Here is a 27,495-nt window from a genome sequence, read left to right as displayed (position 1 = left end):
AGAGAAGTATTTGAGTATGCAATATCATGTAAAATTATTCTTAATTATCTTATATGAAGATGCAAGTTGAATCTTGCTTCTCTCCTAGTGGTCTTTTTGGGTTCTCTATAGGAAGGAGTGTTTTTCATGTCTCAAAATACTGTGCTGCCATAGGCAAACTTCTATTAGATGTTCCTGACCTATATTTGTAGTGAGAGATGTTTTGCTAAAGAATGTCAAAAATCATCTCTCAGGAGCTCGGTCTCTTAAAGGGTATAGTGAGAGTTATAATATAAACATAAATGCGCTATCTATGGAGGCAAGTTAGGAACTGGATTGATATTTCAAGTAAGCAGGGTGTCTGTGCACACTGGAAGTCTAGAGGACAGTGTTTTGAATTACTGAGTTGCTTAGATCTTTTGGAAGCATTTACTGCATGACTCCCAAACTAAGTAGCCTGAGAGAAAGTGGGCCATGGAAGTGAGGAATGCCATATTTCCTTCCAGCTGCAGAGGATGAGACGTTACTGAGAAAGTGTATTATACAGTTCCTTGAGCCAAAACAGCCATTACAGGGTTCTTGGAGTTACTGTTTTGCTTTGCCTGATTTTATGAAGTAGTATCATATTTTATTTGGTGAATCTGCACATCTTAATTTTGTAAACTACCTCATTCTTTAATTTTCCCCCAACCAAATCTGTATAATAGTACAAACTGAGCACCTGCAAAAGAATATACCCTGTGAGGTACAAAGTCCTTTCACATGTTTCACAATCAAACAGACCAGAGGAAGACTTTGTTGTCAGGTACTGATCCTTTTTTTTTGTAGTTATTGATAGAGAGTACAAAAAAATCCAGCATTTGGAGAAAAACTGCTGAAAGAGAAACAGCTGCTTCATGTTTTGTTGTTGTATTTTCCTGGGTAGTGTTTCCTACAAAACCAGAAATAATCCTGTTCTGAGCAGCAGCTGAATGACCCAAGATTCAATAGCCCTCAGAGCCAAAAAAATAGCTGAGTATTCTTTATACCAAGCCCTTTTATTTGCTTACGGTTCTCACTTCCTTATTTCTTTCTTGAAGCCTGTGGTTTCAAGTATGGTTTAGCCTGCAGTACCAGGAACCATTATCAGGAATCAGCTGCAAACATGAGACACGGACTGCTCCGAGTTCAGGAATGACTGTCTGAGACTGGGAGAAGAGAAGATGGTTCCTTTCAACTCTGCTTTTCCTTAGATTTAAGCATACATGCAACTATAGCCTTGTTTTACCTGATTTTTTTTCCCCTGCACAGTCCCTTAAAGGGATCTAGTGTGTTCCTTTGTTGTATGAGTGTAATCTGGAATTTGATGACCTGGAAAAAATGTATTCAGGCAAAATGCCAGCCAGAGAAGAGAATCCTCTGAACAGTAGGACCGTGCACATGGGACCTAGTATTTCTTTCTATATTATTTCCCTGTATTTCTTTCTATATTATTTCCCTTTAAAGCAATAGCAAGGGGTGTTTTAATGCTTAGTTGCTATAGTTTCTGAAACCATGTACATGTTTTTATAATATTAGTACAATTAAAAAATTTAAAATCAAAACAGACTCATATGTGCTACATCAAAGGCTATAAGATAACTGTATGTCATTCCACTCAAATTGTGAAAGTGAGCACAGGTTGCTCTGTTTAATCTTGGTAAATTCTATTTGTTTTCTGTAGCCAGTATTCTGTTTATTTTGCCATTCATTCATTCAGATTATTATGGATGTAGTGGTAAATAGTCTTTGTGGCTATGATATGTAAAGATTATTTTTAACCAGTTTCTTGGCAGTATTGAAATAGATGAAAGAATACAGCTACAATTGTAAACAAGTTCCATATATTAATTTATTATCCATATAATTACATAATATATATAATCCATATATTAATATCTGTGTAAAAAAAGTACAAAATTTAAAAATAACGAATTTGATCACCCTAAGGATAGATGTGCTCACAAGGAGACAGTCTTCTCTCATTGCCACTCATGTAAGTAAAGATAGAGAAGCTGTTGATGCTTGACTGAGAAGTCTGGTTGAAATGTATAGCTTCAAGCAGTTTAAGCTAGAAATTTTGGTGTTTTAAAAAATAGAAAAAGGTGAACACCTGACACAGAAAACAACCACCACCACCCAAAAAAAACCAAAAATATACAACAACTTCTTTCCCTCTGGATCCTTGTCAAGAATTGAATTTTTTCTTCTACCCTAAGTATCAGGGATGCAGTCTTCTGTTTGGGTGGATGTAGCACAACTCCAGAATTCAAAGACTGTCCTTAATGCTTTTCTTGCCTGTGTAACTCACAAGCATAAATACAAAAATGGTCCATATCAAAGATCATATGAATACAAAGGAATTTTCTAAGCTCTATTATTTATTTTTTGGATTTATTTATAACATTTATTTAAAGGCTACATTTTTCTGATTTGCAGTTTTTATTTGCTTCACATTGACTCAGTTTCTTTCTCAAATACTTTCTTTTCTGCTGTTTGTCCCCATGAGTAGCAGTTAGATGCTTTCACAGTTTAATTGTTGCTGTGCATGTTTTGTTTCCTTACCAACCTGTCTTCTTGCCTTTTAACATTTCTGATCTCTGACACAAGCCTGCCACTGTTAAGAGGCAATACCATTGTTCCGGGAACTTGCTTAAACAACATATGCTTTGTTCCTTTTAAGCGCTCTAAAAAAAGTCATCTGAAGGATAACAGAGAGAAAAATTGTCAGATCTTTCATAAATATTTTTATCTGAGATGAGTGGTACTGCTTCTCTGTTCCACAGCCTTTCATCACAGCAAATTATGAGAGAGAAACATGGTTTTCTCCATACAAAAAGAATTATAATAAGGAGAAGAAAAAAGTGTTTTAATTAAAAAAAGTGATTTGAAGTAGGTAAATCAAGAGACAACACCAATGCAGTGATTGTGTTCCTTAGCTAATTTTTTTTTAGCTGTGTAAAATTTCCTATATATAAAATATTCTGGATTAACTAGTTCATTCATGCAGTTTCAGAATAACAGTGCCTTTTCCTAGTGTGTTTTGAAAGTGCTTGATGCAGAGAAGGCAGTTGGCTTCATGATTTACTCAAACAAATTTACATTTGTTACATTTTACAATGAAAACAAACCTTATTCTGAAATAATTTTCAGATGTAGGAAAGACCACTGAAGAGAATAGAAGGATAGCATTAGTACTGATTATTAGGCCTTATGCCATGTTAATTGACCCAAATAACATGCCTTTTTACTTCAGTTTAATTCAAGGGCAGATGGATACCAAATAGCTCTTTTTAAAAAAAATTAAAATAATGGTATTTAAGTTTCTGGATTCCAAAGTTCACTTTGTCAAAGTTTCTAAAGCTTGTGTTAGATGTAATTCATACTCTTTAATTCAGATATATTGTAGGAGGAAAAGTAATTAGCTGGAGGTGGACTCTTCTTTGCTTAATTATCCCATCTCCAACAGGGCTAAATTCAGCTCTGACATACACTGGCAAAAATCTCATTCACACAGCAGCAACACTGCAGTACATCATGCTCCAGTCTCACCAGATGGCACTTCTTCTTCAGGTGTGTGTCACTGTAGGCACATACACACCTCAGGTTAGACAATGGGAGCTGTTCAGTGTGTTTTTAATAGGAGCATATTTTCCAGACATAGCCCCAGCTCAGCCCTTTTATACTTCCATGCAGAATAGCAAAGTACCAGATGTGTAAAGCTTCCAAATAGAAGAAGAGCATAGAAGGGGACTTACTTCCCACTCACTGTGAGAGAATGTGGTGGATATTGAAAATACTTGTTATCAACCCAAACATTCCCAAAACCTTTCAGAACATACAGAATTATGACTCTGCCCTGATCTATTATTGCCTGGTTAAGATGCCCCCAGCTAGATAATAAACTTTAAATATAGTCCACCTTTCAATTAACATATACTTCCTGCACAAGATAAAAAAAGTCAACAATTCTACTGCTAGGGAAACTGCACGTTCAGATGTTCTGTATGTCTGCCCTTTTCTTCTGTAATTCACAGAATGTGAGGTTGATGACTGGAATTGTCTTCTGCAGCTGGTCATGGCCTCATCAAACCTTAAGCAAGCTCCAGCATTTCGATTGCAAGCAATTACTGTCCATTAAGTACACCACTGAGAGGACTAATACCCAACTGCCAGAGCAAAATGTCACAGAATAATAAAGAGTTAGCAACATACTGATGCTTTTACACCCTGCTGAGGTATAAAAATTTCAGAATGACAGCACCACTAATGCTCCCAACATGGGCATCAGTAGCCATAGTTACTGTAGCATGGGTCTCATCATTGATCCTGGTTACAGGGAGATAGATACACTTAATCTGGTCCATCACTGAACTTGAGAAGCCCAAATAAAAATTGTAGTACCAAGTGCACTTTATATCTATACAGTGTTCCTGGAAGAGGTTTGCTTCTCTGGTCTTTGCCCTCCCCACTGAACAGGGAGCTGTTCCCCTGTGCTGAGTCCTCTACCCAACCCCAGCTCATTTGGCATCTTCTGAGTGTCTTGTGTTTCTCAGGATTGATTGAAAGTGGGCAATTCAGCTGTCAACTGCTATTTCACTTTTTTCAGGTGCTGTCTTTTGAGAATTGTTTTGCACCAATGAGAGACAACAGTCTTACTCTGTCATCCTCTGAGGGGTTTACCATTGAGGAATGTGTATGTAGAAGAATTGGATCTCATGACACATCATTAATGGGTGTGGAGATTCAGAAGACAGGCACACATGGAAGGTTAGCATCAGGGAAGTCATGTCAACTCCTTATTCATGCAGCATTACCTTCCATACTAATGGGTGACTGCTAGATTCAGCAAAAACAGTGCAGTAAGTACAAGCCAAAGAGATGAGATTTGTAGGGCGAGGCAGTAAAAAAGAGCTTTAATATTTTTAGAGTGACTCCAGTTGAGCCTCCTAAGTGGTGTTAGAGGCATTCTGACAAACAGAAGCATCTAAGGACAAGGACCCCAGATAACTTGACCTTTCTGTGTGGAAACTGTACTTCAGCTTTGCTGCAGTTCTTTAGCTGACTGCTAAGTCTTGCAGGCAAGAAATCATCATTTCATGTAGAGTGGGAGGACACCTTGTTCACATGACAGCAAGGAGCTCAGTTTTGGTGAAACAAAAGGGTCCAGCATCAGCCAGGTAGCTTTGCAGGAAGAAATGGACACATTGGATATCCTGACCATTTATCATATAAATGTGTAGCTTCAGGTGCTCTGGGATAACCTTTTAAGAGTGTGGAGATTTGGTGGCATAGACTCACTAAAAGAACTGAGATCTCTTACCCTGGGTAGTGGGTGAGCAACACAGATGCTCCCTAACATAGACTGTGTAATTACCAAAACAATTGTCCTAGCATTGCAAACTGACTCTTACTATAAATGTTTCTAGGTGCTGTGGGAATCAGTCTTCCTTTTTCTTTTGGCACTGTTCTTGTTTCTGGGGTAGCCTGATAGATTTAATAAAAATGCAGGTAACTCTCTTTAATTAACACTAGAAAATACAGTCTCTCAGACATCATCTTGCCCTGTTCCCTCAAAACTAATTGTTAGGATCTCAGATGGCTGAGTCTTTAAATGCCGTTTTTCCTGACTAGTCCATTCAGTTTACATTTTCCATGCCAGTGACAGTTTTATTGCTTTTCCTTCTCCAAAGACTTTTTTTTTCTCTGTGAAGTCTTTTTCAAACAAAATTGACCCTCTTTTTTCATGTAAGATCTTTAGATGAGAGTCCTGCTTTCTTGGCACTGGAATCTGAATATTTTCTGAAGGTAGATAAGAAAGGTAATTTCTTTCCTCTCCAGAAAAAAATCCAAAGTTCTCCTCATGCTGTCTCACTTGTTGGCTAGTAATACTTAATTTTATCATACCATGTTTAAAGTGTAAGATTAATGCATTGTTTCTGGCGTTTTTACAGAGATGGTGCAGGATATATCTGAAATTATCAATAAAAGATGCTGCATCTGGAACTTTTCCAGGATGCTCTCACTCTCTATGAAACATATGATGTGTTTAAAATAAGGAACTCACTTCTGACTTTGCCCAGTCAGCTAGGTGATAAGAGAGAAATACAGTGCAGTGATACATAATACAGTGTGACCTCTATGCTTGCTGACCAGATATTATGAAGTTGAACAGCACTGCTATTTGAATTGTTATTCAAATCTATTAAACATGAATAAAAGATAGTGGTTTTCTCTGCAATGAGGGCTTTCTCAGCAAACTTACAGAGGTTGTGTTTCTGCACGTATAAACTCTGATCAAAGTACGTGAGGATCCGACACCTAAGAACTCCTAAAAGCTTTCTTCATACATCTGTCCATTCAGTGGAATGCCAAGCTTGATTCTCAGGTAGAAATCTAGCTTCCTTACTGATCCTTCAAAAAGGGGTCATTTGTGTCTTATTTTCTCAGTATTTGAATACTCAAAACAGGGCTTTGCTACTAGACAGGTCAATCATTAAAGCAAAAGTAGTTTGCAAGATTTTGTAGCTGGACTCACTTGCATAAGAGGCAGGAAAAGAAACTGCCAAAAGCAAATTTCCATCTCTGCTGAAGGATCTCTTCGTAATTGCTGGCAAAGTAACCCATTGCAGTAGTTCAGCAAGTCTTCCAAGCACTGGAGTTTGTAGCAAAAGTTTGGTTCATTTCAGGAGGACTTCCACTGTGCATCTATCTCAGAGAGAGTGAAAACGTTATTTATTTAATAAGATTGCAGAGTAAGTCACTACTTGTTAGGAAATGATTTCACCTTTTCAATGAGAAATCATATTCCATGTGCATCCACATGCTGCTGGAGCACACTCGTGCCAGAGCAGCCAGACTGCTACATGGAACAGACCCTTGCATTTTGTTAAATAGTGTCAGCTAAGCATAATGTGAGGTTATATTCCATGTGCAGTAGACACGCACTGCATCCATAGATCGAGCTGGAATTCTGTCATTTGTTGAGGGAGAGATTTTTATTACTGTTATTATTTTGCTGATTATATAAAATGGGTTAATCTTTGCATTACCTTGCACTGATCACATGGAATTATCAAATTCTCCAAGCAAGCATGTGTTCATTTTCCCTGCCCTTCCAGTGGCTCTTCAACTATGTCCTCCATTCCTCCTTTAAGCCCCAGCAATGCTTCAGCATGACTGAAGCCTTCCCAGTTGATGACCTTCATATTTCCCCATGGGATTCATAAAATAAGATACATATTCTGGTGAAGATGGATCAGTACAAACTCCAGGAAGGACCATCTTGGTATACAACCTGACAAAATAAGTTGTTGAGTGATTTAGCCCAGGGAAAACAAATGCCCATGAAAATTTTGAAGCAGCTTTCCAGTACCCAAAAGGTGCCTACAGGAAAGGTGGGGAGGAACTTTTTTATCAGTGAGTATAGTGATAAGACAGAGGGTTTCAAACGGAAGATCTGTTTAGGGTATTTTTAGGGTAGATTTAGATTACGTATTAAAAAGAAATTCTCTACTGTGAAGGTGGTCAGATGATGGAACAGGTGGCTCAAAGAAGTTATGGATGCCCTATCTCTGATAGTGTCCAAGGCCAGGCTGGATGGGGCTTTGAGCAACCTGGTCTGGTGGAAGGTGACTCTGGCCATGGCAGGGGGTTGAAGCTAGATGATTTTTAAGGTGTCTTTCAACAAAAAACACTCTATGATTCTGTGATCCTAGTATAATTCATCCGGCCCACAGGGTTATTCCAGGACACTTGTTTCCCAGGATTTATCAGCCCTTCCCTGCCAAGATGCATGCCCTTGACATGGTGAGGCTCCTTTAATGTCCTCAAGAAAAGTAGCAGGTGCAAATATTTTCCTGTCACTCCCTGGTGTTCAGACCCTTGCAGTTACCACTGGCTGTCAGCAACATGAATTGCTGTAGTAGCAGCACTTACTCCTGCAGTGTTATTTATTGAAGACACCACGAGTGCAGGACTTGGATAGGTGTGTATTTAGTTGTGCCCAGCACTTCTGGAAAATGCTGCCGTGTGTGCAGCACCATTATTCAGTGCAGATAGAGCAGATCCAGTGCTTCTGGCAAGCGTTGGTAGCCCTGCTATGCAAAAGGGAGCAACATGTGGCCCTTCTGTGATAACTCTTAAAAGCTCGAATACCTGCAATTTAGAAAGGTGGCTTTACTAGAAGACTCATTTCTGAGGCTCAAGAATTGCTTGCCAATCCTGATCTCAAACACCAGATCTCAAGATTGGGCCTCAGCTTTATGGTGGGAGATGAGTGCATGTATTGCCTAACAGAAGATCTTTGTTTTACCAACTGTTCCAGCGTCACAGTTGTGTCACTAAAACCCACCAACCTTTAGATAGTCTTGGAAAGTCTGATAAATCTGTGTTAGTGTGAAGAGAGGGCAAGGAGACATTAGGACTGATTATTTTAGGATTTGCTTTATTTTTCATGGCATGCAGTAGTATTTACACTAAAATTCTGCTATTAGTGACTCAGAAAATTAGAGGAGACTGGGAGAGAATATCAGGGCCACAGACAAGGCCTGTGGTAAGAAGCAAAAAAAAAAAAAAGCAAATAGACCATGACCAGCTCTGTTCAGAGGGTCTAAAACAGTAGACTTTCATAAGTCTGCAGTAAGTTGTTGCTCTCATGAATGGTTACTGCTAAATATGTAATACAATAACAAGTCCTCAACTTTGCTGTGCAGATCTGCATGACTTCAGCTGAACAAAGCTGTCAAGGACTGCTCTAAGCAGGAACAAATAAGCTGCTGTGAACTTTCAGCAGTCTCTGAATGCCACAAAAGCCTTCTGGGTATCTAGGCAAGATCATTAGCCCTATGTGAACCAGAACAACATTCCTGGGGTTTCAATTTTTCTGGTAGCTGATAGGACATGGTGGTTGTTTATTTAATGCTGTATTGGCAGCATTATAGATAACTACAGAGGGTAAATATGCATAGATGTATGTATGTATATGAGGGGGTATGTATATGACAGAAGATTATTTTAAAGCTGTTAATTGCATTTGTCATAAAGTCAGGTTTTGCATTTCCTTCATGCTGGAGATAGCAAAACCTGTGAAATAGCTGTCAGCTGCCCTATGTCTGAAATAATCTGGTGTTATTTTCAATCTGCAGTGCTCTTTAGTTAAGAGGAATTACATGTTTACAGATGGAAGGATCATCAAAGTCTTTACTCTGCTTGTTTAACCTGTTTGGTTTCTTGATGTTTAATATATAATATGGGCAGCCTGATTCATATCTGTCAGCCTGGAGAAAAGGCAAATTACTTACAACCATCCCTACACTTGAGTACTTGTCTTTCATGGAGAGCTTAGGCCCTTTTTAATTAAGCTGCTCAATTGTAATATAGGAGTGTTTTCTGTTATTCACACATTCCTGTGAATTTTGTAACAGTTATCTTTAAATAACTGAAAAAGGAAGAACTTATTCCAGAGTGGTTTGCTAGACATTTTTCTATCAATACTTTTTTCTGGACATCTGGCACTTAATCAGGGAACAGAAATGAACCATGCAAGGAAAGATAAGCCCAATTTAGTTTTGGCTCTTAGATTGCTAAGGACATAAAAAGTAAATTTAAAAACAGTTAATGCCTTTAAAAGGCTGAAAGTATTACACTAGGTTTTAATGCCCAAAGATTTTTAAAGGCTGTTAAAAAAGCCTGTAACATTGCCACAGATTATTTGAATTCATGGCAATATGTTTTGTCATTTAAATCCTTTGATTACACCACATTTTTTTAGTTATAAGTGAATAAATGCCGCTGTTATATCTCACAAAAATTATTTTTTGTGTCATTATGTTCTAGGCAGTATTTTAATTTTGTATTATTTTCTAGACAGTTTTGCACACTGCATGAAGCTCTTCTGTGTTTATTCTGTGGTCGGTGTATCCTTTCTGTTCTCATTTGTCGTGAAGATTTTAGTTTCATATTATTACTTTATTTTGAGAAAATGTAAGCAAATGTGTGTGCTAAAACTTTTGTATAGAGAAAGCAAAATAAGCAGCAAGACACTAAACATGAACTAAAACTGCAATATAGTAAGTACCAACAACCAAAGTCACTTAGAAAAAAACATGAAGTGTGCTCCTAGAAGTACTCATAATTGGGGATTTTATCTTGCACTTTTTGAAGCCAGTAAAACCCACAGAATTTTAACTTAATTTTTCACATTTTCCCTCTCATTTCTGGGAGTGCAGTTTTCATGCAACAAGCATGTTGCAAGTTACATAAATTGTGATGTTCAGAGACATCAGATGTTGGTCATATATTATGCATATTACTCTCCAAAAGCTTTGGTATTCTTTGCTAAAATACAGACATTGTAATGGATGACATTTGACAGTTCTTGTGAATAAGTTTACTGATTAATAGAGCTTCCAAAAGTTTTCCAACTAGAACTATTCTAACAAAAAAAAAATCTAAGTAATGACGTTTGATATCATATTTTCTGATTTTTTTTAAAGTAATTTCAAGTGGTAAAAATCAGTAGAATGCTGAAAAAGATAATATTTTGAATGGAAAAAACAGTCCATCTCTATACAAAAAAAATTCCTAATCTCTTCTGGTAAGCTTTCCTTATTTTTCACCTAGCTGTATCCTTGGAACAATGTTATTGCTTTCTTAAACTTAGAAGTGTAGAAGAGCTTCCAGATATTGGTGCTGATGATAGCAGTCATCACACCTACCATTTTATTTTCTTTGTCCCAGATGGAGAACATGTTTTTTTAAAAAATTTGTGGTTGAGGGAAGTGCAATGCACTAAACTTAACTTACAAATTATCTAAGCAAATGATCACAGTGCTCCATGCATTACTATTTCCTTGAGTAGGGTTGCCTTCACTGTGCAGAATCATTATTACAATAAGGTCTTTTCATGAAGCTTGTGTGCTATGATGAAGGGAGGAGAAGGATATTTATCACCTTTTTGTTTATCTTCACTTAACCATGTCATCAGAAGCAGCTGAAGCTCAAGTGTGTTTCTTTTTTCATTCTTCCAGCTAAATTCAGAAGTTCTCTTCAGCCAAACGATATAATTTGCTGTAGTGATTGGAAACAAATTGTTTGCAGCTATTCCTTTATCCCTTTCAAAAAAAGTCCTATCCTGTCTGTAGGAATTAATATTATGGGGTCAGGGAACTGGAAGAAAATACTGCTCACTAAGGAGGATTGGTAATAAAATAGAATAAAATACAATCTGTCCTATAAAGTGGATAGAGAAATACACATAGAGATTTATGTCACACAAAAAATTCTGTCAGTGACTCACCATTAGCAAAAATGGGGGAAAATCCCCAATGAGTCTAGTATACAAAAGTGCGTTTTGTCCAAAGTGTAAATTTTCCCACAGGAAAACTTGCATTCTGCTTGAAGTGATGGTGCTGATCTTGATGAAATTGAAGACTGTGCCATCCTTAACATATAACAAGGTGGGTGTCAATCTTTTCTGACAGGTAACAAGCAGTAAGACAAGAAGAAACAACCTCAGACTGGGACAGGAGAGGTTTAGATTGGATATTAGGAGAAATTCCTTCACCTGAAGGTTGCCAAACATTGTAACAGGCTGCTCAGAGAGGTGGTTTCCTGGTGGTATTTAAAAGACTTGTGGATGTGTGGCACTCAGAGATGTGGTTTAGTGGCAGACTTGGAAGTCTTTGGTTAATGGTTGGAGTTGATGATCTTGAATGTCTTTCCATCCTAAATGATTCTGTGATTTCTGTGTCAGTGCTATAGTCAAGTAAATCATTATGAAAGCAAAACTCATTCATTCAAACTACTGACAGAGTGGTGGTTAATACTGAGTACTGTCACATGAAGAGCAAGCTCCTTTATACAGGCATGTAGTATCTGGCATGCATACAAATAATGCAAGGCTAGTGGGACACCTAAAGTTAAGAAGAGTGTCATGTAAAGCAGTCTCTCTAATGATGCTAACAGCAATTCAAGAAAGCTTCATAAATTCAGATATCTGCTTGTGAGATCTCTTTTTTCAAATGTGTGAGCAAGAGTGAGGGCCTGAAAGACAGACTAGGGAGATTGAACTAATTTATCTCAATTGTTGAAAGTGGATTTTCAGAAATAGATTCTTTTGAGGATGCTAAAACCTAAAATCTTTCTGAACTGCTATGTATATGTGACTGGTATTACAGAAATGAGTACCTTGGCTTGAGTTGCTGAGCTGTTCTGGGTTTATTGATATGGACCCTAGGGGTCTAAAGGAGAATACAAATATGTTCTAAATCTTGGCATAAGAAGGCAGCTGATTCCTCAACAAGCACATAGTTTGTTGTTTGCCATATTTGTAGGCACAGCAGGGCACATTCATGCTGACCACTGCAGGAGTGCAGTGTAGAGGTTCAGTTGTACAGTTCAGAGGTCCAAAATAAAAAAAAAAAGTTCCTTATTTTAATGGAGTAAGATGAGTGTCTCCAGTGAGATGATCAGAGGCCTTATGTCAGCTGTCTCAAATACCTAATATAAACAGTCCCAAAATCAACTAATCTCACTTCCTGTAAACAAAAGACTGTGTAGTTCTTTTCTCAGAAAATGGATTAAAGAACACTTTTATTATAGTGCCTAATATGATTGCAAAGGCTTAGAAATATCCATTGTTTTCTCTCTAAAATACACTCATAAGATTTCGAGATTGACTGTGCCCAAGTTCAGCTTCTAATTGTTGGAGCAGTTATGTCTTCATCTGGAACACTTCTTTATTATGTCTTCCCCATATTTCAGATACCTTGGTACACCTTGGTATGTGGCTTCTCAGTGTTTTTTTTTTCAATAACAAGTAGATAGAAGGCTCAAGAGGTGTAAGTCAAAAAGTTTGTCTTTTTAGATCCACTGTTATTATGTGGTCCTGACATTAATTTTTTCCTTCTTGGGATGTGGATGAGCTGGGCATTGTTCCCTTAGTGGTTTTATGGATGCTGGATTATGTAGTACAGCAAAAACAAATTCCTTAGTTTATACTTGATTTTTGTCTCTAAATGTATCAAGTCACATTAACCCTACCTTTTGCAGCAGTATGTGGGACTAAGCAGCAAGGTGTCATCTGCCTTTGTGCTGCTTTCCATGACCATCTCCAATACTGGCTAGATTTTTGTTTTCCAGTGTTTTCTTTTTGGTACATTTAAATGCAATGGGGTTTGGAGTTGCTATGATTGAACTTCATGTTGCAGTAAACTGTAGATTACAGTAACTTTAGGTTACAGTAAATTGTCCTTGGGGTTTTTCAGAATTCAGAAGTTGTGTAACTTGCTACCTCTGCCACAGTATGTTTTAGCTTGTATTGAGACATTGAGAATGTGAAATATTAACTCTGGAACAAAAAACTAACTCCTGTGGTAAAATGCTCATGTCAGCCGTTTTCTTTGATGTCTTCTGTATTGAGCTTTGAAATGTGGCACAGTTAGCTTTTAATCCATTTCGATGTACGTTATTAATTCCATGTAATTTATGCTCTTGTTTAAATACATTGCCATAGGGTACAAAATCAGAAACGTTAAAAAATAAGTCAAAGTGTGTTAAATCAAGGCAAACAAGATAAGGTACAGGACCCATAATCTTTACATGTGTATGAAGTGTTTGGCAAAATACTTTGTTAAAGTATGTCTGTCACAATACACTGTTAGCCTATAAATCTCTGTGGAAGTAGACCCAATTTATTTATGCTGTTATTTATGCCTAGAACTGACTTCTGGTTTACCAGTCATTAGCCCCAGGTTATGTTTTCAAGTACTGAAACTAGGCTGGCTCTTTGCCAAGTGTAAGGAATTTTTTTCAGTTTTTCAGGCATTACTAACTAAAGGTTAGTCTTTTTTTAAGTTCCTCTAATATGAATAAGGACTGAAAAATATGAGAAATATGAGAATTTATGAAAACTATGAGAAATAATTGAGGCTGGGAAGGAGGAGTTTTCAGCAAAATCCATCAGGTAAGATGATACAGATTGATGTGCCAGTGGTGTTTGCATAACAGACGTGCTCATGCTTTACTACATCAGACTTCACTGGTAGCACCAAGCTGGTCCAGTTACTGAGTGAGGTCAGTTCATAAAGAAGGAGTGGCTGGTTGAGATTAAAATTTAGTAAAGCACAAAGGAGATTGATAAAGTTTAGCTGAGGGCATATGTCTCATTTTGTTAATTCAGTCTGGAATTCAGAATTGCTTTAAGTTTCTTACTGACATGAAGCTCTTGTATTGCATTATCTATTAGTCAGTCTTTTTCCTCTTTCTTTTTCTCTCAAAGACCCCCATTTCTTGCCGGTATTCAGTGACCTACCCTCTCTTCTAAGCTATTACAGCAATGAGTTGCTGAGAGTTATGAAGCCAAGAGTTCTTAGGTAGCTCTGCACAGTCATGCAAGTATGTATTTTTAATTCTACCCTAGCACAATATTGGTTTTCACCCAGTATTATCACTGAAAGAAGCTGAGAAGGATGACTAGCACACTTGATAAATACCAGTCTCTCACTTGCAGTGTTAAAAAATGCATGGATGTTCTAAAAATATTAAGCATTCATTACTGATATATAACATAAGGAAAATATAGAAATAAAATGGGGGCAAGGAAAAAATTTGTCTGCTGAAGAACTTCCTTAAAGTCAGTCTCTCCAGCTCATTTTACCTGAAAATGCTATGGATCTCTGTACCAATTGTACCAGAACTTGATTTTGCAGATTGCAAAGTTTTTCTCTGACAGATAGAAACAAATGTGAAAATGTTGACAAGTTTTATACCTGGAAAAAAAACTCAACACAATACTCTCTGCTTCCTAGAACAATCACTGCATTTTAGAATTTAAGAAGGTAGGATTTAGATTTCTAGAATTCCAGTTTCAAGAAGGATGGTAATGGGTAACATTGCATACACAGTATGTAATGTTATACAGATAAACCTGATAGCTGTCATTAATAAAAAATACCTCTTGAGAACTTCATGTAGGTTTGGCCATTACTGATATTTTTGTTCTTACAAGGCGGAAATCTGTTAGTTTAACATTGTAAATATTATTAGTTTAGGATAATGTGATAGGAGCATAATTCTGTGTATATATTTAACAAATGGAAAGCAAAATTATTTTCATAAAGTAGAAAGGAAGCTCCTGGAAAGCTTTATGCTGGATTCACTGTGTTTAATAAAATCTGAAAAATGAAACAATATAAACATACTCTGCTTACGTTTTTAGTTGACTCTGAATGAGGCAGCAGTACAAGTGCATTGAAGGGTGCCATGGAAATACAGAATAATCTGATGGGTAATGGACAGTTCTAAATGGGTTTTAAATTTAGATAAACGTTACATAATGCATTCCAGGCACATGGTGTTATATATAAGCATTGTTGCTGCAGAAAGGGAGATAATATTGTTTAAGCTCTTGAAGCCTCAGCACTCCTCCTTCAAGTTTTTTTTCATACATAAATAGGTAGAAATCTGACCACAGTGTTGCTGAAAGAGGAGCTGCTTGTAAGAAGACTCTGGTGGCTCTGTGTTCATAATTTTTGAGTGTAGTTAATACGATGTGTTCCAGTTTACTCATCCAGTGAAACACAGAAAAAAAAGATACCAGTAGTGATACCAGCTGTCCCACAGTCTAGAAAACTTAGGCTGCTCTAAAAATCAGATCCTGGTATGCAGTTTCTCTGGTTTTCAGTCAGTCATTGGTCCCCCAGCCCTCACTCACTGGTCATAGAGACTGGTATCTACCAGGGATCTGTAGGGATTCCATGTGCTGCCATGTGGTACCAGGACTCCACATGAGCTATAGCTACTAATTCCTATTCAATGTGAGTACAGTTTGATTCGTGCCACAGACACAACTTAGTTTGAAGCCCCTGTCTTCATTGAATTTACCAGCTCTGTGCATTCATTAGTGAAGTGGTAGATTGTCCCTCTAAATATGAATTGATTTTGGTAAATACTTCAATTTTTGTATTCATTTGAAAGCTGTCAAGCGTCTGTTTGACACATCATGTGGAATATTAGTGATAGTCCTGATACTTTCCAGGAGAAATACACATATAACCACACAGTAATTCAGAAGTTACTAGTGTGTATTAGGTATTACAGTTGCTGAGAAATAATTTTTACAAAACCTGCCTATTCACTTAAAAATAATCGTTCAAGGTACTTTGCTATGGATTACAACCTGAATGCAGCATTGCTAAGCAGGTTACTTATCTCTCTGTACTGTTTTACAATCTGTGGATTGCTGCCTTCTTTCCTGCATATTTTCTATTTTGCTGCTGAAACATGAGATCAATCCTTCCTGGAAAAAACCTACCACAGTCTTTTTCTTGGCTGGGGAGAGGGAAGACGACTTTTTTTTCGGGTTTTGCTTTCAAGAGTTCTCATAAAGATCTTTTGTCATAGCAAAGGACATAGAGTTCCCTGGAGAAAAAAACAGGTCTCAAGTAAATGGTGGTCATTCAGATGTGGGTCATTTTGACGTGATATATTATAGACTTAAATTTCTATGAATAATTGCTGATAGCAAACAAAACTCGGAGACCTTACAGTGACAAAGTTACTCCTGAAATGAAAGGTAAAGAAAGCTTTCCAAAACTGTGTGAAGCATAAACAGAGCAAATAGATTCTATTTCTGGTTGGATAGTTCTCCTTTACAAACGTTGTCATTCAAAACTAAAATATTTCTCCATAGTTTCTGATAATACTAGTCTTATAGTGTGCAGGTCAGTTCAAGGCAGAATAAAACAAGTACAGACAAAATTTAGTATCTAGTAGCAGTAACTGTAAGCAAGTCATCTGGAAAACATACAGGCAGATCAAATGTGGATGTCAGAATTTAAAAAAAACAGGAAAATAAATAGCAACAGAAAAATTATTTGAGTCTGACACTTAGAATTAAGAGTGCAAGAAGTTAAAAAATTATCTAAGTATGCAGTTGCAAATGGAGATGATAAAATACATGTTCTGAAGTTTGCCAGTAGAGCATGCAAATGCCAAGGTGATAAATAGCAAACGATTGCACATAGCCCGCGTTCCCAGGCAGGGCACAGAGCTGCTGTTCTGTGCAGAAGGATCAGCTCTGCCTCTTTCTCCCGTTCTTGTCACTTTTGTCGCTGCTCATCAGCGTGAACAGGCTGTCAGGAAAGTGTCTCAGCACAGGCGTGTGCACACTCTTCAGTGTGGCTGTGGAAGGCCTGCTCAGGAGTGTAAACATGTTCCTGTGCCTTGCCCTCCAGTGCTGGTTAGTTCCTCTTGCTGCATCATCTCGCAGCACTGGGGCTCTGCTCCTGTGTGTCACTGCTGGGACATGCCTTGGCAGTGCTTGCTCCTGTTCTGGTCTGCTGGAACTCCTCACTGAGAGTACAAAACGGGCAGAGTAGCAGGAAGTGTGAGTAGAAAAAAGAGGTGTGAGATAAGGCAGCTGAGGAAAGCTGTGCTCATTTACCTTCTGTCCCTGTGGCTTCTTACTGGTGTGACCTGCTCTGCCCAGCTTCATGTGACAAAGTTTCACTCGTTTCTTACTCATGTCACCATTTAGTTCCTTAACTGACACTGTACTTTTCGACAGAATGTCTGTTTTGCTTTCTTGTATGTAATAATATAGAAAATTCATAGGCATCAATAAATAAATGTATTATCCTGGCAGTGTGTTTTCCTGGTGCTGGTTATTTAGCATATTAGCTTTTAAAATATCTCTCTTACCAGTAGCTAATAGTATTAGACTATTTTTATATGGCAGTAGTCTGGTTGTTCTTATATCACAAAAAGATGACCAGTGTCTAGTTTATCTATGAGCAGACTACATTATTGTCTCACAAAACAATGTCCCAGTGCTAGAATTGCTTCATTAAGTTTATGCTACATAGACATAATTATGCAGGAGCTAAGAATAGCTCCTCTAATTGAAAATAATGATTATAGAGAAAGAACGGGTTTGATTACTGTTACTAAGCGAGCACATACCGTACACCCATTCATGAACTGCACAGAACACATATGGGGTTATACGCTGGATTTGTTTTTATTAACAGTTTCTTTCCCCCATCCTGAGTACAAAGCGAAGGTGTTACAACTCATTTGCTCATTATCTTTTTTCTCACAGACCTAGGGGGACCTGCAAGAAGGCAGCATAAGCTAATATTTACCCAGTAAATTATGACAAGCTAAGCTTTGAAAGAACATTGAACATCTATCCCCACACACATTTTAGGGAGGATGTAACTTAAATAAATCTTCTCCAGGCACCGCAGATGAAACTGTCTATGTGGTTTTTTTATGTCTGTGTTTATACTAGTACCCTACGGGATTAAACATCCTTTTAGAAATGCAAAGTCTGCCATACTGTTAATCTCTTGATGCTCATTCTGCTTAATGCTAACATTTAATTCTTCTTTTGTCTAAAACACATAGAACCCTTCTTTATGTCTTGAAAATGAAACTGAATTTTTACGGTGAAGTTGTTGGAAATTTTCATTTATTTAATTGCTATTCATTGCTGTTACCAGGCACATGGGATAAAATTAGGTGCTATTGTTGTCCTATTAATTAATTCTGTTCTTACTTCTGTGTCACTCTCCTACTAGAATGTTATGAGAAAAGTGATGGGATCATGAAATTGAATGCATTTCATTTAGAAATGTTGATAATATCTTTAGAGTCTCAAAATATTCTGCTGGTTTGCCATGTTTAGCTTCCCCTCTGTTCTAACGAGCCATTTCATAGCTCTAGGCTATGTGCTAATGCTGTAGAGGCAGAGAGAGATCACTGCCATCAAGAATTTTTAAGCAGATGACTGGAAAATGAAGTGGTGAGGGAAGATGGGACAAGCAGTGGTGCAAACCTGCAGTAACACAACTTTCAGTTTGCAGTCTGTAATCAGAGGCCTTTGCACGAGCTATTCTTGGGGGTTTTTGGGAAACAGCAAGAAATAAATTGTGGAAGCAGAGTGCAGATTACTTTACCAAAGTATTCCATATTGTTGTCTTGACTTCAGAAAAGTTGCCCTTTCAGATTGTTTTTGGATTTGAAATTCAGTGAGTTACAAGAATTTAGGACAGTTAAGTCCCATTTCTACAAATGCCAGTTGAAGTCTTAGACACAGTTTCCAAGCTATTCCTTACCAACTTGATCTGATTGTGGAAGATATTTCCTATTTTTTGGGCCAACATAGTTGAATTTTGCCCTTCAGAAATTTTTACATGGCACCCAGCATTGACCCAGAATTAACTTTGAAATGTGGTAAAGGTAGTAGCATTCCTCAGTCCCTTTGAACACTGTGTGTCCTGAAATCCCAGAACCCTGTTTAGGAGTCAGTATGGTGGCCCAGTCTGACCTTCTGTACACTCCTGTGCACATTCTGGTAACGTGTAAATAAATCCTAATCCCATGTTTCTGTCAGAAACTATTCTTTTTTTCTATTTAGAAAATTTAATTACAAGCTTGAGCTGTAAATTGGGTTCCTGCAAGTAAGTATGATCCAAGGATGAACCAGACTGAAGAGCTGTGAGGAACAGTGATTTGATCCTGAAATACTTCACTGATTTGCAGTTCCTTACAACAGTTTGTCCTAAGAGTGCTCTGTACAGCATAGTGTATGATAGCTGAGGTCCTTTGCTCTCACATGCTTGATACAACTGATAAATACTCCTCTGCATCTAAACTCTCTTCTGCTTTGTACAGAACCGCACATGCAAGAGCTAAAGCTGATGCTGCGGATCAGGCTGCTCAGGCTGCTCGCCAGGAATGTGATATTGCAAGAGCAGTTGCCAGAGAACTTTCACCAAATTTCTACCAACCAGGTAACTGTAGATTGGGCTTTTATGTGGCTATTTGTTTTATTCCAGTGAAAAGATTTTAAGTTAAAGCGTTGATTCCATCTTGAATGTTGTCTTTTATACAGAAGTAAGTCATGTGTATGTCATGAAGAGCATACATTGCTCAAGGAGATTTTATTTTCCATTTTTAATAATTTGGTGACTGTTACTTTGGATGAAAGCAATTGAATACTGAAAAGTCAGTATCAAGCATATAACTTTGCCTCAGATGAGTAGTTTATTCAGGACAGTATCATACTTCAGCAATCATGAATCAACATAAATTTTGATTAATTCTATGATGTGTTTATTAGTGGGAAGATTTAGAGCTTTTTTACTGTCCAGTGGAATTCCTGACAGTCTTGGTTAGCTAAGGTCTAAATTTTGACAGTGCTTTACCGTTAGACATATGTAACTTATAAGGGAATCTTCCTCTCTTATGCCTGGGGTGCTCTGTAGAGCATTAGTCCCATATTCACAATGGCATAGAATTAAGTCTGTCTCACTTACATCAGCATTGCAGCCCATTTTCATCTGTCACAGGGTTTGGAAAGTTGCTATAGGAAGAAACAGAGTTGGTTTTCCTTTGTTTTTCTGCTATCTTTCCATGAGGTTCATATTTCTGTGAACTGCTCTTTAGCTTAAAATTGGATAGATGAAGTGGAACTCCATTTGCCAGTTTAATGTCTTTTCATGTCTGCCCTTTGTTTCACCTGTCAAATTGAGTTGAGTCACATCTTGTTATTACTTTTCAAGGATCTGCCTGTACTTGCATGCTAATACAGGTTATAGTTCTGAGATTCATTTTCACTTACTGTCATTTTCTGCTCATCCTTGTTTCAGACACAAACTTACCTTAAATATACCCGTATAGTGAATGCAGGCTATAATGACCCACAAAATCAAAGAAAATTCTGCAACATTTTCTAAAAACACACCTATTTACTTCTATTTTTAGTTCAAGTGGTCACTATACATAACTTGTTACTAAATCTGTACTGTCAGTTTCCTTATAGAATATTTGTTTTTTTCTTTATTCCGCAGTATTTGGTTGTAGAAAGAGAATGTGTTTTGGGGTTGGGGGATTGGGGACCTCTTTTTGGATTCATTTAGTGCCTAAGTCAAGGATTGTTCACCTGATTTGAATTTGCATTCCCTTTACCAGTCTTTCAGACTTTCTTTGTACACATCCTGATATAAATTAATCTTTTTTTAACATGGCAGTCCAGAACTGTTGGCAAAACTCAACAGAACTATTTCCTGTAGTAAGACTTTGCTAGCTTTAAAACAGTATAAATATGTACTTTTCACTGTTGGGATTACCTCAGTACTACCTCTCCTGTGGATTTATATTATTGGTCCATAGTTACTGCTGTCATACTTAAGTCTTTTTCATTTTTCATTATTTTATTCTCCCCCAATAGCCAAAGAAATCCCAGTTTACAGCAGAAAGCCATTCATAAGTTAAGAAGTTATAACCTTAGCCACGCAAAGAATTGAAGCATTTGGAAAAAAACTATTTGAAAGCTGCCAAACCCTTCAAATAAAGGAATTACTAGAGTACTCAAGTGAAAATGCTGACATCTGACCGTGTGAAATTTGACACCAAGAAATCACTCAGATCAAGAATTTCTCAGGGGTCTTTTACTCCCTGCCACAGGAATTGAAGTAGCATTGCTAACAAATCAGCTGAGATATGGGAGAGAAGGTGTGGGATCTTACTTTCCTCTCACTTTAAACTTTTGTTCCGTTTACAGAAGAGGAGAGTTTGTATCTCTTCTCAAGTGCAGCTGGATATGTGTGGAATGATACGGCAAAGCATTTCTCAAAGTTTACTTACTCTGTTCTCTGTGTGAAAACATCTCTCAGTTAGCTAGCTCCTAGCGAAAGATAAATACCTTTTCTGGACTCTAAATTTTGAATTCTCTAATTGTTTCCAAGATAGTAAAATACAGCATATTTGTAAACATTTGAAAAAAAAAATACATATATTCCCATTACATAAACAACTTTTAAATGCCAAGATGTTAACTAAATCTCAGTTATCCTAAATAAACTCCTGCAAACCACCAGGTTCACACGTCATTGTGATGATTTCAAGTACTCTCATGGCTAAGATGTTTTCCAGGCTTGGTGTATGTGATGCCTTTTTCAGATAGACTTTTTCTGTATGGTACCAGTTAACCCACTCACATCTACACATACTTGTTTGTTTAAGCATTTCCCAAGAGGCATGCCAAGAGTAACTGGACAGTGTTACTGTTACCTTTTGTCATTTATGGTAATAAAATAGATAAATATTTCGAAGTATTTACATTCACTCACACAAACAGAAGTAAACATCTGCTTTTCAAATAACATTTTTCATGTATTTGAATGAAAAGAAGGTAATTGTTATTGCTTCCTAATAGCAACTTGGTTTTCTTCCCTGGCTTGAGCTTTTTATTTTCAGTATCTGTAAGTGCTGCAAAAAGGTATCAGTAAGTGCTCTGTCTCATTCTCTGAAACTGTAGTTAAGTGAAAACTTTCCATTGTACTAAATTGTCTTGAAAATAGGTTATGTGAGATGAGAAAGTGTAATTTTTCTCTTATTTCTTTAACTGCGTAGTAGAGTAGGCAAGCATGCTGTCAGCAGTAAATGTATGTAGCATATCAACAAGCCTCTTGAAACAGAGACAAAAGGAAGTGAAATACAAATACCTCTCACTAAATAACAGAAGCATTCTTTCCTGTCTTAATGAGTGATCTCTGAATTACTTGTAGCCTAAAACAATTCCATTATTTGAAAACCTTTTGATAAAGCTCTTAAATTTCAGGTTCTTAAAAAGCAACTTTCAGGGCCGTATAGCCTAGTATTACACACAAATTATAATTACAGGGAATATTCATCATTCAGTGTACTATGGCAATTCATACGTCCAAATACTTTCTCTCATGTTTCACCTTTATGTTCATTAAGACATTCATCAGAAGCTGCCAAGAGGTTCTACCTTTGTAGTTTAAAAGGAGACTAAAAAAAAGCAGTAAGAAGTAAAGTAGCATCTAGCAGGTAAGAATAATAATGAGGTACCGTAGAAATCTTGGGATTCAGGTCTCCCAGTGTTTAATTGCTTTAGTATTTGCATATAAGGAAAGCCACGTGTGATTGAAAAGGTCAGAGCCATAGTGTAAGGACTTACAAGGTTGCAGAGACCTGTTTTCCCTGAGTTTGTTCATGATATTCTCAGGCAAAACTCTACTGCTGTAGCAGATATTTGGTTAGTGATTAATAATTATGAGGATGTGTGTCCTTGTTTGTTGATTTAATGTTGTACTCTTTATAGAGACCATACTTTGCTGGCCTTTTTATCAACAAATAAAAGAAATTTTTTAGAAATCCCAGCTCTGACCTGTTTGTTTCCTCCAGGCATCACTAAACTTGTGGATGTGTCAAAAGAGAGCATGCCAGGACAGGAAACAAATGAAACCTGAGTCATAGCCTGATTCAAGGGAGTCATCCAGGGACAGTTTGCGATTTCTCTTTGCTTAGAGAAAAAAATAAGTGCTATTTGGTGTCTCTTGTTAAAACCTAGAGAAGAACGAATGACTGATGGGAATACTGTATCAAAGGTGTAACAGAAAAGAAAGGTTTTTATCACTCAGTAGAACGGGGGAATATTGTTCCAGTCTTGCACGAGATTAGTGGATGCTTTGACTGACACATTCATTCTAAATTCACAGACCATCTTTAGGATGTGGTCTTGTAAACACACTATCAGGAGGTGAACTGAACTATGGACTTGCACCGACTGGACAGCTAAGCCATAAATATCTGTGTGCATATATATCCTGCAGCAAATGGATACTGCTCTTTCATTCAGTTTGAATGAATAACATTTGATTAAATGAAAGAAGGGTACAACTACTTTGCTGCAGGGTAAGAGCAGTCTGGGCACCACAGAGCAGTTAAGGTCTGGAAATTCAGATCTGAATTGTTTTCTGGCAGATTATTTGTCAGGGCAAACCAGCTGCAAGATGAGCATACATGGATCACCAAAACAATTCATACAGCCTGTGACCTCCTAAACAAGCCATGAGAGAAGTCAAAGAGTAGTATAAGCTGTCCAAGTTTAGAGATGGACAGAATTTCTTCAGGTGAAATATATGAGCAAAGACTTTCTAATGATAAGAATAAGAATTTGGCAGGGCTTACTAGTATTTTTTACTATAAGATTTGGTTACTGTTAAAGCTTCAGTATTAATATGCTGAGCATTACCAGTTTCAGAAATAAGCATTTTAAGTTTATTACAAGGCAATTTGTAATGGCCTCTAATACCTTAAAGAGGAACTGCCGTTTACATTCTTTTTTGACCAGTGATAGATGTCTGCAGCTTAAGAAAAAAAAAATCCTTCCCATCCTCGTCTTCTGTGCCATCACCACCTCCTCGAGTTCTCAAAATGCAAACTCCATATGGACAGGAAAGAGAGATTTCTGGCTGATGCTAATTAACTGGAATGTCCTGGCTAAATGCATGTGGGCCAGACCAGATAGTTTTATTTTAAAAGCCAATTACAATGAGCATTTCGCCTGATTAAAGTTACCAGCCATGCCATCAGTTTGTGCCTTAAAGCATACGGAATCTCACTCGTTATTCTTACTCATACAAGAGCCTGTTCATTTTCTGAATTTATTCTACATATGACTTCATCATCCTCGGAGATCTGTTGTTGGGTTTCTTGCTATGCCATTTTTTTCTCTACAGTTTATTGCTTCTATCCTCTTTCTACAGAACTCTAGAGAAGCCAGAGCCTGTAGACATATCCCAATGTACTTCTGTTGCATCCAGTAATCAGAGAAAGTGCATTAAAAGAAAAGATGCCAGTTTCAAGCTTTATTCTTGTTCTTTCCTTTCTTTTTGTAAGTCATGTCATACCAGTCTTCACAACATGACTTCCAGATTTATCACCTGTCTCATCAAGCCCTAGGTACAGATGCCCCCACCCTTCCTCATCTTTCCTCTTGCCCAGTGTGAGGGCCATCCAGCTTGCTGGGAGTCTGCATCCATCCTGCTGCACTGCTTAACACACCTGCTGGCTCAGCCCTCTGCTCAGTGTTCCTGCAATCACCTGGGGCAGGAGAGCATGCTTGGGAGAAGGCAAAGCAAAGAGAGTTTGCAAAGGCATAGCCTTAATTCTTCAGGATGCTTTCTCAATCTCTCCAAGATACTTTTGAGTCACATAATCAAATGATTTGCTTAGGAAAAGAATATGCCTAATTAGTTTTGATAAAATTAACTTTTAAAACTAATAACAGAGAACCAGTTTCCTGTGGAGAGATAAAGCTGTTACACTCACTGTAATTTTTACAGACTAGCATAAGTAGTGAGCTAGTTAATTTGCATCCAGATGAAATTCATGGTTGCTTAGTAAAGGCTGCAGGATCTGACTATGAAACTAGTTAGAAGCCTGGACTAACTTCAGTGCTGCCTCAGCCCTGTTGCTATCTTGAAGTAACTTTTCAAATTCTAGCCTAGGTGTACGTATCTAATCTGGCACTATGGGAGTGTTAATTACAGGTATAGTCTGAGAGAAAGAGGTCAATGCTTTCTTTCTCCTGTTAAAAATAATTCATTTGCTCTGAAGAAGAACCATTCCTTTCAGAATACTGTTGGCCTGCTCCAGTGAATTTCTATATTGGTCTGTCATGGTGTCCAGCCAAGGACAAGATGAAGTAGGGTCTATCACATGGGAGTATTATCACAGTGTCAAAATTTCCATTATAAATCCTATTTATAACCGCGTCATAAATATTTGTTCCGTGTTGAAATTCAGTTAACAAAGAACTGAGAACTTTCCTTACAGTGCTAATTTTCGGTCGAGTATGGTGATCTATTTTGAAAGGATTTTATTATGCTAGTGGGGATTTAAATTATGTTTAAAAGGTTAGGTTTCACCTGTTACACTTTTAACATCTGATGTGGACCGTTAGAGAAAAATTATGTTTGCAGCTGCATTCTGTGTTTGTCAAGACCACAAAAATAGATGGCTAACACACATGACTTTTTATTCCAAGAAAGTGTGCAAAATTTAAAACTTATTTAAAATTAAGGGAGTTACCCAAACCAGAAAAATCTAATTCATATTATAGACCTGAGTAATGTAGAGTAATGTTCAGTATGATGTGGAAGACCACGTTGAGAATTCGGAGAAGATGAAGATTTCTGCCTATTTGTTCAGTAATAGTTACTCATTCAGATCGTTGTCTGAGCAGGACTAAAACCTGCAGTTGAAACACAGCCAGCATGGAATTGATAGTTTTTGCATGGTGAAATTAAACAGGATGAAGATTGTAAAAGAAAGGTAGAGAGTCCAAGAACAGAATAATCGGAGGTAGTTTTCCTTGAAAATGAAAGAAAAATACAGGTGAATTGAAAGAATAAGTCATAGATATTAACAGACGAGAATTGTTCCAGAAGAGAATGGTTGCCTGTGTCAAAGGAGCGTAAGAGTGGAGTACTGATACTGAAATGTGACTAAGGAAATTGCAGAGGCTCCTCGGAAAGTATCAGATGAAGAGCAGAAAGTATTTTGTCAGAGGCACTTGCCGAACTGAAGAGTATGGGATAGATTTGGAGGAGAGGAACAGTAAATGGATATTATAAGCATAGACTTGAAATGAAAACTTAGAGCACTAATGTGAAAGGGAAGAAATTACACTGTGTGAGGTCAGAATGATAAGTGGCATGGTGAGGAGGTTTCTCTTAAAATACAAAAGAGCAAGAACATATTGGAAAGATGGCAGATGTGGGTGCAAGACCAAAATCAATTTAATTATTTTGTTTCTCCAGTTCTGGCATTTGCAGTGCAGCAGTCACTTCAGGCTCTTACACTGTATAATTAATTTCAATGCTAGATACAAGAAATTAATTTTGCTGGAAGTGTGGTAGAGCTTAATGAGTACTGTTTTTGAAAAATACTAGATTAACCCTCAACCCTCCCAGAAAATCCATAAAGCCACTTATTTCAAAAGCATTAAATTTCGAGTCTCTTTATTTTACTCCTGGTTTTGCATCTTTCAGGTTCATCATTTCAAGTGTATTTTCTATAAACACAAGACAATAAAGGAAACTTCTAAAAGAATTAGGTCTGACATAATATCATATAATCATTAATCCATTATAAATATCTGGAGTTTTAATTAAAGGCAGTAATGCATCTCTAGATTTGTAGAATCAGTGAGTCTGAAAGTGTTTAGTTATTTCCATGTTATTTTCCCTGTCTCTATCTATGCCTAATGTTGTTTTTTAGCTGACATACATGTATTTGCTGTCTTCCTGGTTTTGAGCCTTTTTGGAACATATTCCACAGGCCTAAGAAGTGCTGACATCTACAACCCAAGGCCTGACTGCATATCCTAGGCTCTGCTTTTTTCTGCAGTGGAAGAACAGAAACGTCTTCTCCAAAAAACAGGCACTTAACGTCTTTTTACAAAATAAGGATTTTCAACGAGGCAAATGTTAGAAGGGCTTTGGCAAAAAATTCACTAGATTGTTGACTTAAGATGGACTGACAGACTTGGCCAGTTGGAGAGCAGACGTGAACCTGCTGCTGTTGAGGTCAGTTGCCAAAGTCCCATGGAGCAGGATGACAGCCATGCACTTGAAATGTGATAAGGGAAGTAAGAGAAGTAGCTAATACCCTTCC

The 27,495-nt window shown here is 37.4% G+C and overlaps 1 protein-coding gene across 4 annotated transcripts in view; it reads left to right on the top strand.

Annotated features, from left to right (window-relative positions):
- The window catches only part of JPH1 (junctophilin 1), an 81,869-nt gene that overhangs the window by 34,814 nt on the left and 19,560 nt on the right, over positions 1 to 27,495 (top strand). For all 4 annotated transcript variants that reach the window (XM_014883533.2, XM_014883530.2, XM_014883532.2 and 1 more), the window contains exon 3: positions 19,678 to 19,796. In XM_014883533.2, coding sequence (XP_014739019.1) covers positions 19,678 to 19,796 — 119 coding nt within the window. The remainder of the gene's footprint in view (positions 1 to 19,677; positions 19,797 to 27,495) is intronic.

This window comes from Sturnus vulgaris, chromosome 1 (assembly GCF_052056855.1).
Source record: "Sturnus vulgaris isolate bStuVul1 chromosome 1, bStuVul1.hap1, whole genome shotgun sequence".
Classification (NCBI taxonomy): Eukaryota; Metazoa; Chordata; class Aves; order Passeriformes; family Sturnidae; genus Sturnus; species Sturnus vulgaris.
Note: the sequence above shows the minus strand (reverse complement) of the source record. Positions and strands in the feature narration are given on the sequence as shown.